The sequence below is a fragment of the Mus musculus genome, chromosome 4 (assembly GCF_000001635.26).
Source record: "Mus musculus strain C57BL/6J chromosome 4, GRCm38.p6 C57BL/6J".
In the NCBI taxonomy this organism is placed as follows: Eukaryota; Metazoa; Chordata; class Mammalia; order Rodentia; family Muridae; genus Mus; species Mus musculus.
Window position 1 is genome coordinate 148145715 of NC_000070.6, and position 14479 is coordinate 148160193.

Consider the following 14479-nt stretch of genomic DNA (forward strand, 5'->3'; position numbering starts at 1 on the left):
TATCGAAGCTGCCCTGAGAAGGGGCTCTTTCTCAGAGTGCCAGCAACCCACCTGTAAGCCCTCAAACCAGGCTGGGTTACTGAAAACATTTATTACAACAAAATGTCAGAGCTGTGGGTGCCAACTATCACTACTGAGTTGATGGGCTTGCCCAAGGTTGTATAGGGCAAGTGCTCATGGGACTGGGAGCCTGACTGCCCACTAACGCCTTAGCCTTTGCCATAGCCCTTGCCAGAAGAAACCCTCATGAGTGTTGGAGTCCGAAGCTCGCCGTCTCCTTCCGATTACTACAGTTTCTTCCGGTAGAGTTCTGGCAGGGGGAGGGTTCTTGGCTGTCCTGTGGCTGATAATGATGCTGCTGTTGGTGACACGGGGGCCGTACCAGCCTTTCCAGAACTGAGTGTCCTGGCCCCCGTGTTGAAAAAGGATGTGACGGACACCTGGAGGGTAATCAGAGAAGGTGTGGGAAATCTGGAGAGGAGAGAAGAGGAGACCATTAAGACTTGCCATGGGGAGGACCGCTCGGAACTGCAGAGCACTTGTCCCTCCTCCCTAGGACCCCACCCTGGGAAGAGTGAGTGGCAGGACAAGCAGGCAGGGTCTCACCTCTTGCCATTTGGCATCATTCCACTGTTGGAATGTCACAGGTGGAGGCTCAAAAGAGGCCAAGACAATGTAGTCCGCAGAGGCCAGCTGTACCCGGAGTTGATAGGTGCAGCCACAGTCTGCTCTGGGGGCAACCCTAGGGAGGATAGAGAAGGCTGTGAGCTTGAAAAACCACAGTGGCTTCTTACAGAGACACTGTCCAAGCCTGTCACCATATGGTACATTGGATGAGGACTGTGCTTGTAACTGTGTGCTTAGCCCAGTCCCGGTCCTGGGCTTCATCCTTAGCACTACAGAGATAAATTCAAGCGGTATGGGGTAATCAGAGGGAAGGGGTGGGAGGTGCTACATAAGGCATGAGTTCCCGCCCAGGGCAGCTAGCTCATTGGGAGGCCTCACTGTCCATCTGAGTCGACTGTTGGGGGGAAAAAGGCTGATAGGGGAACGAGGCAGAGCGGGGTGGGGTTGACCTGTGGCTCTTAGGGTGTCCCTTGCCACACTGTGGGGGAGACCACTTACCAGTCCTTAACCACAATGTCAGGCCGAAAGGTGTCCATCAGCTCCTCGCAGTAGCCCTCAGCTTTGAGGTCCACCATCTGGGATTTGAGGCACATCCTGGGGGCAGAGGTCAGGCTTGTATTGCCAGCATGCTAAACAGAGCCCTTCCTTGCCAGGTAGGTGGCTCAAGGGACCCAGGTGACTTCCAGGACATACCCAGCCTGGAGCTCCTTGGGTCTGTCTGAGGGAAATGGGGAGTTAGATTTGCTCTTCCCTAGGGAGTATTTGGCCCCATGGGATATTATGAAGTGTTGCTGATTCTTGCTCCTGATGTGACGTTCAGTGACCTCCTGTCACCTGAAACCCAAGTTGACTGCTCCTGGACACTCCTTGAGCTCCCAGAGGCCCCCTCCCACTTATCCTACCAGTTGGTAGAGCCCTCAGCACAGGCTGCCCCGTCCGCAATCATCACTTACTCAAAAGAGGTGACAAAATACTTCTTGACCTTGTTGTCAGGAAAGCTTGTGCCACAGCTCCCAGGGAGCGTCTCCACCTTCCAGCGATCCCCTCCGTTGGAGTCTATCCGCCATGAGCTCAGGTTCTCTGGGGGAAAGCGGAAGCACGGGTGAGATCCCCTTGCATTCTGCCAGCAACTGCATCCCTGAAGTATACACTTGAAATTTTGAGGCCTTTACTGGTCCTGGAAGACTTCAGGAGTGGTGAGATGGTTTTGGCTAGGGCTTAATTGGGCTCAGATTTTCAGATTGGGATACCAAAGGATTAATCAGTTTGCTTCTGTAGTATATTAGGGAGCCAAGTTTAGCACCCAACCAGTCCAAGGGCATGACTTCATATTGCCGTGGGGCCCCTACAAAGACCATGTTTCAATCCTTAGAGAGTATGATCATAAAGGCCTGTGATGGAGTAGACCTTATGGCTGATGGGAGTTCTTCCCAACGTGGCCACTTTCCTGGCCACCAGCTTTTCCAGGCTTAGGGGAGGAGAGGCCCTGGTTAACTGTGACCCAGATTCTATGGGCCAAAGGAAACCACTGTTCCCACAAGATCAGATGCCCTTTTCCTGGGCAAATGCCAAGAGGGCACATTGGTGTCCCCTGGGCTGGTGGCTGCAGGAGTCCTGTGGTATGGGGCCTACAGGAACAGGGTTAGATCTAGGGGTTCCCCCCTTCAGATCAAGTATGGCAGACCCAGGAAAACACGAGTGTTAATTGATGGTGGCCCAGAACCATCACCAGAACTCTGCCAGTCCACTCTGTATCCCTCCCTCTAAGAGCCCACACGGTTTTCATGCGTTCTGGGAAGCTTCCCAGTAGAGAACCAAAGGAAGACAAGAATTCCAGGAGCTGGGCTGGCATGAGCTAAACGCCATGGGAGATTTGAGCAAGGCTAGGCTGGCCAAAGTCAAAGCTGCAAGGTAGCTCTGTAAAAACGTCCCGAGATAAGCTGGTGGCCTGGCTGGGCAGCTTCTGAGTGGAATCTAGGGCAGGTAAGGCGATCAAGTATCTGAGGCGCTGCCTGTAGGTCCCCTGACTGGCCTGAGCCTTGGCAGGGTGGCCCTCAGTGGATGACCGTTCTGAGCCCTAAGCCAAGTCACAAACCTCAGGGCCCAAAGTACTCTGATGCAGAGACAGGCCACTTACTGCTTGTCTGTATTCCACAACCACAATCAGGAGAGGGAAAAGTGGGCAGCTGTCTGAAGTGAAGGCAAGGCCCTTGTTTTGGTTTCTACTCAGGGTCTCATTATGGCTGTCCTAGAACCCACTCTATAGACCAGGTTGGACTTGAACTCAGAGATCTCTGCTTCCCAAGTGCTGGGATTAAAGGTGTAAGTTGCTATGCCCGCCTCAGACAGGACTCTCTCATGGCCACTGTGGTGAATGGAGAGAAAAAGCCCAACAAAGACAAGAGAGGCTGGGGGGGGGGGGGGGGAAACCAGCCTCAAGCCAAGACTGCTATGCTCAAAATCCTTCCTCTGTCAGGAGGCTGAGCTGCCACATCTGTCAAGGCCCAGAGAGTCCCTGGACAGACAGCAGGAAGCCTGGAAGGAGCCACAGGGGACAGGTGCCCTGCCCAGTGATACACAGGGTCCATTAGACCTTTACATTGTCACAAAGGACAAAGGTTCTGAGAAGTGTCACAGAGCCATGCAGAGCTGGTGACTAAGGAGAAGCTGTCATCAGATGTCAACCCAGTGGGTGAAGATGGCTATGCAGGTAAGGTGCTTGCTGTCAGGCCTAACAACCTGGGTTGGATCCCTGGGACCCACATGATGGAAGTAGAGTGCCAACTCCACAAGCTACTCTCTCTTCTTGAGTGTCCCGCGGCATGCGCATGTCCCCATCCCCCAAACATTCCTATAAAACAATGTAACAGATGAAGACTCTAAGCTGGTCCGAGACCCAAAGAACAAGGAACCAAAGTGTAGGACTGTTAGGGACACGGGGACATTTGTCGTTAGCTAGCGTGGACAGGCAAGCACCAAGGCCCTGCGGTTCAGGGAAGTAAAGAAGGCTCCCAGGGCTCGCCCCCGGCCGGCCCACCTTCAGCACACGGGTTCCGAAGGAGGTTCCTCTGCAGGCTGCACAGGATATAGAAGACCTTCCAGTCTTCCACGGGCTCGCACCGGTCTTTGGTGAAGAAGCCCTCTCGAAGACTCTTGCGCTTCCATAGGGACACCACATCGATGAGGTCTCGCCAGAGGCGGCAGACCAGGCGGCAGTTGCGCAGCAGCTGTGGGGCCGGGATATGGATGAACAGCTCCAGGAGAATGTTCTCTGGCAGCTCGTTGATGTGGACCATGGTGGCAACAGAGAATTACGTTCCCAGACCTGGGAGTGGTAGGGGGAAGACAGTGAGCTGAGGACCTGAAACAGCAGACTCCTCCCCTCCCATCAGGTTCTGGATCGCAGGTCCACCCCTGACCGGAAACCCTGCCAGGAAGCGCTTACAGGGTGGGGGTGGAGTGTGGCCCTTGGAAGTCCTCCGGGCCTGTTCTAGGTGCGTTTGGAAGAGATGTAATGTGAACAATGTGCGGGACTTGGCAGCTTGTGTTCCAAGCACTAAGGAGCCTAAAGCAGGAGGATCTCTTGGGCTACTACTAGGTCAGGTCAGCCTAGGTTGGTTTTCAAAAACCACAAGAACAAAACTAAGCTCTTAAAAATTTTTTTGGCAGTGCTAGCGATGGAACTTAAGGCCTCGTGTATCCTGAGCAAGCACTCTGCTTCTAAATTGTGTTCCAGGACTTTTAGTTAAAGCCCTTAGGGTAGAGGTAGGCGCCACCGTAACTGCCTGGAGTCAGAGTTACTCAGAAAGCTAAGGGTTGAAACTTGCTTGAGCCCAGCAGTTCTAGGCCACTCTGGGCAGCAGAGCAAGACTGCTGCCTCTCAAAAAAAAAACCAAAAAACAAAAAAAAAAACAACAACAAAAAAACCCAGAACCACAAAATTTTAAAGACGTCCTTTTCCCCACTGAAAAAGAATTTGTTTAGAAGCCAGGGGTGTAAAAGCCAGCATAGGGAGGTGGGGGAAAAGAGGATCAAGTTTCCTAAATCAGCCTGGGCTACACAGGAAACGAGGTCTCAATATCCACCCCTCACTCCCAAACTGCTTTGTTTTGGAGCCAGTTGGGCCTGTGACCTGGAAAGAGTCAGGGCCACTGCGCTGTCTCTTAAGTTCTCGGAGGCGAGTCCTGCTTTGCCATTGCAGTAAAACTTCCTTTCAAGGCTCACTTCACCGACTTACCCCAGGTGTGAGGTGGGACCCTATGTTGTCACTCAAATGAGCCTAAGCCTCCCCACCCGCTTTCAGGGAAACAAACTGTAGCATTCTCAGAATTTTCAGAGCCTTTCCTGGAAGCTGGTGGTCTTCTGGGGGCTTCTGTCTGAGCACACAAGAGGGTGAATACACTCTGGCTCTCCGGAATATTTACTACACGAAGGAAAGGGATCACATGGGGCCAGCTTAAATTCTTAGCTAGGGAGGGGCAGGGTCTTTCAAATGCTTACAGTTTTTTAAACGTCCTGTGTCAAAATACAAAATGATAAACCCGCAGTGGTGGTGCACACGCCTTTAATCCTAGCACTTGGGAGGCAGAGTCAGGAGGATTTCTGAGTTTGAGGCCAGCCTGGTCTACAGAGTGAGTTCCAGGAGAGCCAGGGCTACACAGAGAAACCCTGTCTCATAAAACAAACAAAAAAGATTTAAAAAAAAAAAAAAAAGAAAGAAAGAAAAGAAAAGCCCAAACAACAAACCTGAGTGGAGGCACGCCCTCACAGTCCCAGATACTCGGTGGAAAGTTTGAACTTTTTGTCCCAGCCTAATCAATTTTGCTCGTCTCAAAATACAAAGTAAAAGTAAATAAGGCTGGCAATGACTCATTTAGAAGGACTGTGAACTTCCAGGCAGAAGGAGCAGAAATGTCTCCCCCTCACGGGGGTGGGGTGGGGGTGGGGGTGGGGGAGGTGCTGCCGGGTGGTAGCATGCTTATCTAACACTTGGGAGGCCCTGGGCTCCATCCTAAGGAAAGGACAACCAACAACAATCTTAAACTATGCGCATTAAAAGATGTCGGCAACTCCTAAAAGCTGCCTACACGGGTGAGTCACTGTGTCCCGAGTGGGGGGTCTCCCCCTGCCGTGGTCCTGATGGCATTCCACTCCAGTGTCACTCTCCCCCCCCAAAACAAGCCACCTTGCCAGGGAGACTACAGTGCCCCTGGTGTGCCTTAGGGGTAAAATCCACACCAGGCTGCGGCTGGGTCACGAGCGGACGTCCTACCCTAGCGCCTGAAGCCCGGCGTCCCAAGGAGAAGCCGGTGTCGCCACCGTCCGGGACCCTCGCGTGCCTACAGCAGGCCCGGCGTCCCCGCGTCCCGGCGCCGGACTCGAGAGCACCTGCCGCACCCCTCCCAAGTCTCCCCACGAGCGCGTGACCTGCGCCCGGCCCCACCCTCCCGCCGGCCACTCGCGGTCCCCGCTGCCCAGCGGCCGCGACCTGGGCACCGGAGGAAGGGGGGCCTCAGCTCTCCAGGGCCTTGGGCCTGGACCTCGGCGACCCGGTCCTCTGTCACCTCGCCCCGCCCCGTCTTCCCACTGGCGTCACGCACCGACCAGCGGGCCTTCCGCGTCGGTGCGAAGATGGTGAGCTCGGAGCTCTAGGATCCCCCCCCCCCCTCACCAAGCTGCTGCTCCACTGGCCGGGCTTCCCCGGCTTCCGTCTCCCCCTCCAGGCGACAAGCGGTTCAGCAGCTTGCTCCCACCTCGGGCCTGCTTCCTCCTCCAGCGAAGGAAGCGCTACTTAGAATCTAGTCCCTACCAGACAGGCGACTGGATCTGCCCCACCCATGGGGAGGGGCAGAGCTGTACCTCCTCTGGCTTTGTTTGTTTGGTTTTTGGTTTTGTTTTCTTGAGACTAAGTCTATTTATCCAGGAGCTCACTCTGTAGACCAGGCTGGCCTTGAACACACAAGAGATCCACTAGCATCTGCCTCCTGAGGCTGGGATTAAATGCCTGAGCCACCACTCCGTGTCCAACCTCTTTCTGGGTTTCTCTGAGGATTCTGGTCCTAGTGAAAATTAACTCACAAAGCATTTATCAAGTGAAAGTGGAGTTTCAAGGCAGGAGGTCAGCCATCCTAGCTTAACCCATCTATTCTATTTTGGAGTGAGATAATTAACTTTGACAAGCATTGTGCATCTGTTGCGTGCTGGGCTCAACCAAAAAATCAGTAAAGTTCTCGTCAAGGTGACTGCAGAGCCTGGCATGGCCACCTTGGATTGCACTCCCGGGCATGAGGGCTATAGGGCTGAGGGCTCTGCCCCTTAAGCTGGGGGATGCCATGGCCACACTCCTGAAATGCTCAACCCCTCTTTATAGCATGGACTGCAGCCACACTCCTGCCTCTCTAGGGCCAGGCAGGATTGTCCATGAACCAACCCTCCCCTCCAAAAGCCGCAGGGCACACAGAGGCTGGAAACATTTTATTTGGCTATGTAACAGGAGGGATGGAGTGGTGCTAGGGTCAAGGGGGTAGTGTGTGAATTGACGCTCCCACCGATGGGGCTGGGGCATCTTCAAGCCACAGAGGACTTGGCCAGGTCCTTCCACTCAAAACCCTGGTCCATCCTACCCCTCATCTGGCCTCTCATCCGGAGTCTTCTGGGGAGTCCTGCACTCATTGGTAGGATGACAAAGATAGTCTGATCCTGCCTATCTGGTACCAGGCCTGACTTTAAAGCCAAAGCAGAGAGCGTACAGCAGCTGACCACCAGGCTAAGGACTGGCCAGCAGAGCCTTCTATCCTAGATCTGCCTTATGACATCATTAAAGGCAGTCCCCAAGCCTGTCAGATATGTTGTCTGTCCCTGCTCTCCAGGGCCCTTGAGGAGAACAAGGAGAGAGGTCAGGGGTAGAAACAGGTCTAGGCAAGCATGAGAAGTATGGAGACCTGTTGTATCTGCCTATCCTCAGGCACTGCACCCTTAGAGGGGCAGCTTTGCTGGAGAGCTAGAGAGGAGGGTGGCCCAGACATTAGAAACTCCACACACAGGCAGCTGGGGGCAAAGGCTAACAATGAGGTCTGGGAGTTTCCACCTCCCCTTCCCAAGCCTGGCCCTTTCTGACTGTTTACTAATTAGGGCTCTGAGGACTGGGGCTCAGGAGGCATCAGGGCAGCGGGGGCCCGATGGTGATGCTGCTGTTTGTGACTCTCGGGCCGTACCAGCCGGCCCAGTAGTGAGTGTCCACGCCTCCGTGCTGAAACCAGATGTAGCGGACGCCGGGAGGATAGTTGGAGAATGTGTGTGAAACCTGAGGCAGGGGCAGACAGAGGGGAGCAGTCAGGTCTACTCTGTAAGATCTGTCTCCACTGAGTTCGAGGCCGGCCTGGTCTACAGAGTTAGTTCCAGGACAGCCAGGGCTATACAGAGAAACCCTGTCTCGGAAAAAACAAAAAACAAAACAAAACAGAAAACAAAAAAAACAACAACAAAAAAGATCTGTCTCCAAAAACAAACTCAGGGGGACTGGAGAGATGACTCCATATCTAGGAGCATTGACTGCTCTTGTAGAGGACCAAGGTTCCATTTTCAGCACCTGCAGGGCAGTTTACAACCATCTGTAACTCCAGTTCCAGGAGAGCTGAAGCCCTCTTCTGGCCTTCTAGGCACACAGGAAAAACCACTTATATGCGTAAAATAAAAATAAATCTTTTTCGAGAAGAACAGAGGGACAGAGCTGGGGGTGGGGGGAGATTTATCAAAAGTGCTTGTGTAGCCTGCTGGAAGCCCTAGGTTTCATCCCCAGCACCATGATGGTACACACCTTTCATTCTAGCATTCAGGAGGTGAAGGCCGGAGGGTCACAAGTTCAAGGTCATCCCTGGCTACCTAGGATCCTAGAGGGACCCTATCAGAAGACAACAAAAGAGCTGTAGTTCAGTAAAGTACTTGCCCTGTAGAGCGACACACACACAGCCCTGTGTTCAGTCCCAAGACCACATAAACCAGGCAGGGTGGGGGTTAGAGGCAGGAGGACCAGGAGCTCAAGGTGTCTTCTGCTATGTAGCAAGCTGAGGGCCAGCCTGGGCTACATGAGACCCTGTATCAGAAAATCAAAACAAGAAATAAAAACTAAATTAAGTTAAAAAAAAAAAAAAAGAAACACGTTATTCAGCCTAAATCCAACTTACCCTAGGGAAGTTGATGCAGTGACAAGTCACTGATACAGTGTCAACAAAAGTCACTGATCAACTGGCAACTCAGTCCTGTCTGTCCCTTCAACAGGGCTCACTTGTCTGAAGCTGCTTTCCCACAGCAGCAGCAGAGCTGAGAGGCAAGTCCTGTGTATTAATCAGGGCTCTCTAGAGTCACAGAACTTATGGGTAGTCTCTATATAGTAAGGGAATTTGTTGATGATTTACAGTCTGTAGTCCAACTCCCTTATAACGGTCAGCAGCAGCTGTGACTGGAAGTCCAAGGATCTAGCAGTTACTCAGTCCCACAAGGCAAACAGGCGAAGAATAGACACCTTCCTTCTCCCAATGTCCTTATATAGGCCTCCAGCAGAAGGTGTGGCCCAGATTAAAGGTATGTACCACCATGCCTGGATCGGGGACTTGGATTATTTCCCTTGGGCCTAAACTTCCCATGGCCACTCTGTCTCAAGGTTTCCATGCTATGACCCAGGTCAGAAACTTGTATGTCCCAGCCTCAAGATCTGGATCACTGGTGAGCCTTCCAATTCTGGATTGTAGTTCATTCCAGACACAGTCAAGTTAACGACCAGACCAGGAATAACCACTAGATCCTGTGATGGGAAGGTTGGAGCTGTGGGTATGTTTGTTTATGCAAACCACTTTATGCAGTACCAACTTCTTCCAGAAGGTGGCCCAGGAGCTGGAGTTGTGAGGCCCAAATGTTTTATTTATTTGTTTGCGTATTTATTTAAGATGTATTTTATGTACGTGAGTACACTGTCACTGTCTTCAGACACACTAGAAGAGGGTGTCAGATCTCATTAAGGATGGTTGTGGTTGCTGGGAATTGAACTCAGGACCTCTGGAAGAACTATAGATCAGGCTGGTCTTGAATTTAGAGATCTACCTAGGATTTAGAAAATCCTAGAGCTGGGATTAGAGGTGTGTCCCACCACCGCTCAGCTGTCCTTGAACGTTTTTATTTTATTTCTCTGTGATACGGAGTTGAGCCAGCACATGCTAGGCAGGCGCTCTGCCACTGAATGCTATCTTCAGCCTTTTTTTTTCTCCACTGTCCACTGTTTCTAATTTTGAGACAGGGTCTCCCTAGGTTGCCAGGGTAGTTAGCCCTCACCCATTGCTGCTTCAGTTTCCCAACACTGGGCACTTCCGGTTGCACACCTTTAGTTTATTACATGTGTATGAATATTTTGCCAGTATGTATGTGTATAAACTATGCATGTGCTTGGTACCTGCAAAAGACCGAAGAGGGGATTTGAATCCCTTGGAACTGGAGTTACAGGTGGTTGTGAGCCACCATATGGGTGGTATGATTTGAACCTGGCTCCTCTGAAGGAGCCAAAGTATTATGAACTATTGAGGGCAGTCTTTAGGCCCAGATATTTACTTACTTTTTAGCACTGGGGATGGAACACAGGGCTCTGTGTATGCTAGCTAGGCAATCGGTACACCATGGAGGCATCCTTTCTGGGAATTGCTTTTGGGTTGGGGCTCTCTCTGTCTCCCGACTCTGTTGTCTAAGCTGGAAGCTTACTCCTATTCTTCTACTAAAGCAAGTGAGGCCCAGGTTCCCATGGGGTCCTTGCCCACATACCTCCCTCCACTTGGCATCGCTTTTCTGCTGAATCATCACCGGGTCCGGCTGGAAGGTTCCCAGTGGTGCGTGGGCTGACGACAGGAGTTGGACGCACAGCTGGTACTTGGACCCGCAGTCTGGCCTGGCTGCAAACCTGCAGATAAAGAGAAGGAAGGGCCCTGTGAAGACCTGGGAGATAGGGGGCAGGGCAGGGGTGGGGCGCCTGGGTGGCAGGCCCCCCCCCCAGACCCTCGCCCCAGCACTCACCAGTCCTTGACCTCGATGTCCGGCCGGGTGGTGTCCATCAGCTCCTCCCAATACCCTTCAGCCTTGAGGTCCACCACCTGGGACTTGAGGCAGGTGCTGGGGGAGGGGGAGGAGGGGCTGAAGTTCAGCACTGGACCCGGATGTTAAAACACGCGCTCCCCCCACCCCAAGGCCCTAGATCTTACTAATAGGAAGTCACGAAGTATTTCTTGACCTGGTCATTGGGGAATTCCTTTCGCTGGTCTTTAGAGAGATCCTCTACCTTCCATTCATCGCCTCCGTTCACGTCCAGGCTCCAGAACTCAAATCCCTCTGTGGAGAGAGCAGAGTCTACCATGCAGGAGGCCCCTCAGGACAGCGTCTCGGAGCATCCCTGCCTCCTACTCAGAGCTGGGACCTCTAAGCTGCCCTACAGCCCGTGTGTTGTAGGTAGTGCACTGGATGCTTCTGTGTGCCATGAGCATAGGTAAGAGACTCCCCGTTGAGCATCCTGGATGACCGGACTCCCTCTCTAATGGAGAGTGTTCTGGCAGACAGACTTGAATCTCGTTCAACTCCAGTAGCAATGGGCTGTGTGGCTATAGATGTGTTACTCTCCTTCTCTAGCCTTGGTCCCTTTGCCAGCTACCATCAAGCATAGAGGTTAAATTCTGGTTGCGTACACCTGCCATCCCAGCAGGCCGAGGCAGGAGAATTGCAGTGAGTTCAAGGTCAGTCTAGGCTACAGCGTGAGTACCAGGTCACACAGGGCAATATAGCAAGACTCTGTCTCAAAAACAACAAGGCCAGCAAATGCCTCACAGGTAAAGGCCCTTGCCCCCATGCCTGATGGCCTGAGGCGAGTAACTGAGGATCCCATACCTGTGCAGCAGCATGTACAGCCCCCGCCCCCCATGACCTAACACATAAATAAATGTTGAGAGGAAAGGCTGGAGGGGGGGCTTTCTGCAGAGTGCCATAATATCTTAGGGTTGGAGGCTATACATTTTTCTATTTTTATAATCCTTTAAAAAGTTAACTCAGCTGGGCATTGGTGGCGCACGCCTTTAATCCCAGCACTTGGGAGGCAGAGGCAGGTGGATTTCTGAGTTCGAGGCCAGCCTGGTCTACAGAGAGAGTTCGAGGACAGCCAGGGCTACATAGAGAAACCCTGTCTCGAAAAAACAAAAACAAAAAAAACAAACAAAAGGAACTAAAATGTTAACTCAGATGGGCAGAGACAGGAGGGTCTCTACCAGTTCAACAAGGTCAGCTTGGTCTACATGGTGAGTTCCAGGACAGCCATGGCTACCTTTAGTGTAATAATAGAGAGAGCCTGCGTTGTGGTGCTTACCAAACAAAGCAAATCAAACCATAAAACTCTTCTTAATCTGTTGGGTTGGTTTGGGATGTAGTCTGCCTAGCATTGTATAACAGCATGGCTGGGGGTGGGGGTGGGGTAGGGGTGGGGCGGGGGTGGGGCGGGGGTGGGGGTAGGGTGGGGCGGGCAGGCAGTGAGGGGTGGGTCTGGGCTGCCTAGACTAACACCCTCACCACTTTTCTTGATGTTTGACCATGTGACAGGAGACATGGTCCTTCCTATATTGTAGCTTATTCTCAGGCTACAGCACAGCCTGGGCTTTAGGGCATCCAGATGACCAGAAGATAATCTGTTCTTGAACCAGAATGCGAGGGAGACTTCATTGCTCCTTCATCCATTGGCAAGGCCCCTTCTGGAACAGTCTGTAGGTTTAACCTGGGGTCTGTGAGGCCTCATTTCTTTTCCTAGGAAAGATTTTAGGAGAAGCTAGCCTCAGATTCATGATCCTCATGCACCAGTCTCCTGAGTGGTAGGATTACAGGTATCAGCACCATTACCAACTAAGGGTAACTGGTTTGCTTTGAGTCAGAACCTCATGTAGCCCAGACTAGCCTGTAACAGATGGCCTTCAACTCCCTATCTTCTTGTGTAGTGTGTGTGTACCTTGACCTCAGTGTACCTATTTGAAAAGTGGGTGCGTCACTAGTCCCTGCATCTAAGAATTATTTTGAGAGGAATAAAGGCCGTAATATAGCTAAAGGGCTCACAGCCAGTGTTTAGGACGCATACTGTGGTCATCTAATAGAGCATGGGTCCTGTTGAGGCATACTCTCCGCACCCACCTTCAGCACAAGGGTTGTGAAGGAGGTTCCTCTGGAGGCTGCGCAGGAAGTAGAAGATCTTCCAGTCAGCCACAGGCTGGTCCCAGTCCTCGGTGATGAAGCCCTCTTGAAGGCACTTGCGCTTCCAGAGTGTAACCAGGTCAATGAGGTCTCGCCAGAGGCTGCAGACCGGTCGGCAGCGCAGCAGCAGTTGGCGAGCTGGGATGTGGATGAACAGTTCCAGCAGGATGTTCTCTGGCAGCTCGTTGATGTTGCCTACTGCCATGGTGGCGTCTCCTAGCCAGCTCCTGTGGGTATTGGAGAGCCGTGCTATACACCGAGCCTTCTCCCTGGCGAGTGGCAATCCCAGCACCCAGGGATAGAGAGATTCCCAACTCTGCGGGGGGCCACAGAGTTGCTGTGCTGTTCTGACCTTCTGTTTCCACAGTAAACGGGACGAGGGGCTGGGGCATGGTAGTTCCCTCCTGGGTCACTAGAAGCTCAAGGTGCATGGGCCGGGGAGTTGCTTAATAAACCATGAGATCTGATTTCCCCCAACCCGGGCACCTAAGAACAGCCTCTAAGGACGCCCAGGGACCTTCCCAAGGTCACACAAACAGGAGAGGAGGGGAGGCAGCTCCGGCTCTCACTGAAGGTAGAGCCAGCCATTTTCAATAGGCCAGCAGTCTTTTAAGAGGAGGGTAACAATGGGAGGCCTTGTGAGCCCTCCAGCTTGCCACTCTTCATTTCCTCCCCATCCCCCACACGGGGAAAGGGACAGAGATGATGATCGGGGGTTATCACTGGCCCTCAGGACCGGTCACGGAGTACAAAGGGCTCAGTGACGTTCTTAAGATCTCAGAGAATATGACCCGTTTACCTGAGCCTGAGGAAAGATGTACGAGTGGAAAAGAGCCTTCCTATCTCCCTCCCGCACCCCCCCCACCCGCCCCGGCCCCCTGCAGTCTCCCATTTATGCTTGGCTCTAAAACGGGCTACCTTGCTCAAGACCAGATTCAGATCTCTGAGCACCGATGGCGTCCATAGCCCAGTTCTTCGAAGCCTCACAGTACAGTGGGGGGAGGGGAGGGGAGAAAGCCTGAGGCCTGGGCCTTAAAGGCGCTAGGCCCTCATGATCGCAGAGCGCGCGCGCCCCCCCCCTCCCCTCTAGGTCTCTGCCCACTGTGCCTCAGTCCCCGAACTGGGCGCTCCCCCTCCCGCAGTCACCTGCGATCCGTCGCGCTGAGCGATCCTGCCAGGCCGTGGGGCTGTACAGCCCGAGCCTGCGTGGCCCGGAAGGCAGACCTGCCTACTGCCCGCCAAACGTCTCCTTGCTGGGGCGCTCACTGCTCCCCTCCTTCTGTCACCTGCTCTTAGCCGGGTTACGTTGGAGAACAGCACCCAAGACACAGCCCCGCCTACTACTCATCAGACCCCGCCCCATCCCCATCCCACAACACTGGCCCCTCTCCCTCCCCATTCTCCTTGTCAACTACTTTTGGTCGCGCTGCGCCATACCCTTGGATCCTGGGGATGAGCCTTACGGACCAATGGAGGCCCGGGGTGCGACCCGCCCACTGTTTGTCAGACCACGCCCCACGCCCCACCCCATTTTCTCCGTCACCAGCTTTTAGTCCGGCTGCCCCACAACGCTGGGTACTGGAACTGCGCCTTTCTG

At 53.2% G+C, this 14479-nt stretch overlaps 2 protein-coding genes and 1 non-coding gene across 32 annotated transcripts; all 3 read right to left on the bottom strand.

Moving 5' to 3' along the window:
• Window position 1: 1 nt before the first annotated feature.
• On the bottom strand, window positions 2-6421 carry Fbxo6 (F-box protein 6). Of its 5 annotated transcripts, none has more exons than NM_001163707.1 (6): window positions 6299-6421; window positions 3665-3952; window positions 1581-1707; window positions 1126-1221; window positions 607-742; window positions 2-471 (listed from the first exon to the last, which is right to left on the bottom strand). In NM_001163707.1, the coding sequence occupies exons 2-6, from the start codon at window positions 3921-3923 to the stop codon at window positions 202-204; spliced, it is 888 nt and encodes a 295-aa protein (NP_001157179.1). In that variant the 5' UTR covers window positions 3924-3952; window positions 6299-6421; the 3' UTR covers window positions 2-201. The 5 variants fall into 5 exon arrangements, with proteins under 5 accessions (NP_001157179.1, NP_001157178.1, NP_001157177.1 ...); NM_001163706.1 differs by having other exon boundaries at window positions 6228-6315; NM_001163705.1 differs by lacking the exon at window positions 6299-6421 and adding an exon at window positions 6116-6211.
• On the bottom strand, window positions 1222-1282 carry Mir7022 (microRNA 7022). Its single transcript, NR_105989.1, has one exon. It is a non-coding gene; the product is annotated as a microRNA 7022 (primary transcript).
• Window positions 6422-7084: 663 nt separating the features above from the next.
• Fbxo44 (F-box protein 44) lies at window positions 7085-14469 on the bottom strand. 26 transcript variants are annotated; one of them, NR_104374.1, is made up of 7 exons: window positions 14320-14380; window positions 12823-13109; window positions 10866-10992; window positions 10681-10776; window positions 10432-10567; window positions 8444-8527; window positions 7085-7930 (listed from the first exon to the last, which is right to left on the bottom strand). NR_104374.1 is itself a non-coding variant. In XM_030253508.1 (7 exons), the coding sequence occupies exons 3-7, from the start codon at window positions 12248-12250 to the stop codon at window positions 7787-7789; spliced, it is 540 nt and encodes a 179-aa protein (XP_030109368.1). In that variant the 5' UTR covers window positions 12251-12444; window positions 12823-13109; window positions 14320-14373; the 3' UTR covers window positions 7087-7786. The 26 variants fall into 26 exon arrangements, 18 of the variants coding, with proteins under 18 accessions (NP_775577.2, NP_001155323.1, NP_001155324.1 ...); XR_881428.3 differs by having other exon boundaries at window positions 7087-7930; window positions 14029-14364; XR_003954933.1 differs by lacking the exon at window positions 14320-14380 and adding an exon at window positions 13801-13947 and having other exon boundaries at window positions 7087-7930.
• Window positions 14470-14479: the final 10 nt, after the last annotated feature.

What these genes read in the sequence shown, in the direction of transcription:
- Fbxo6 (NM_001163707.1), bottom strand. Translation starts at nt 3,923, where the DNA reads ATGGTCCACATCAACGAGCTGCCAGAGAACATTCTCCTGGAGCTGTTC. An exon ending in TATTTTGTCACCTCTTTTGA is followed by an intron (nt 1,222 to 1,580) that starts GTAAGTGATGAT and finishes CTCTGCCCCCAG; the next exon opens with GATGTGCCTCAAATCCCAGA. An exon ending in GACATTGTGGTTAAGGACTG is followed by an intron (nt 743 to 1,125) that starts GTAAGTGGTCTC and finishes TATCCTCCCTAG; the next exon opens with GGTTGCCCCCAGAGCAGACT.
- Fbxo44 (NM_173401.5), bottom strand. Translation starts at nt 13,087, where the DNA reads ATGGCAGTAGGCAACATCAACGAGCTGCCAGAGAACATCCTGCTGGAA. An exon ending in TACTTCGTGACTTCCTATTA is followed by an intron (nt 10,777 to 10,865) that starts GTAAGATCTAGG and finishes CCCCTCCCCCAG; the next exon opens with CACCTGCCTCAAGTCCCAGG. An exon ending in GACATCGAGGTCAAGGACTG is followed by an intron (nt 10,568 to 10,680) that starts GTGAGTGCTGGG and finishes CTTTATCTGCAG; the next exon opens with GTTTGCAGCCAGGCCAGACT.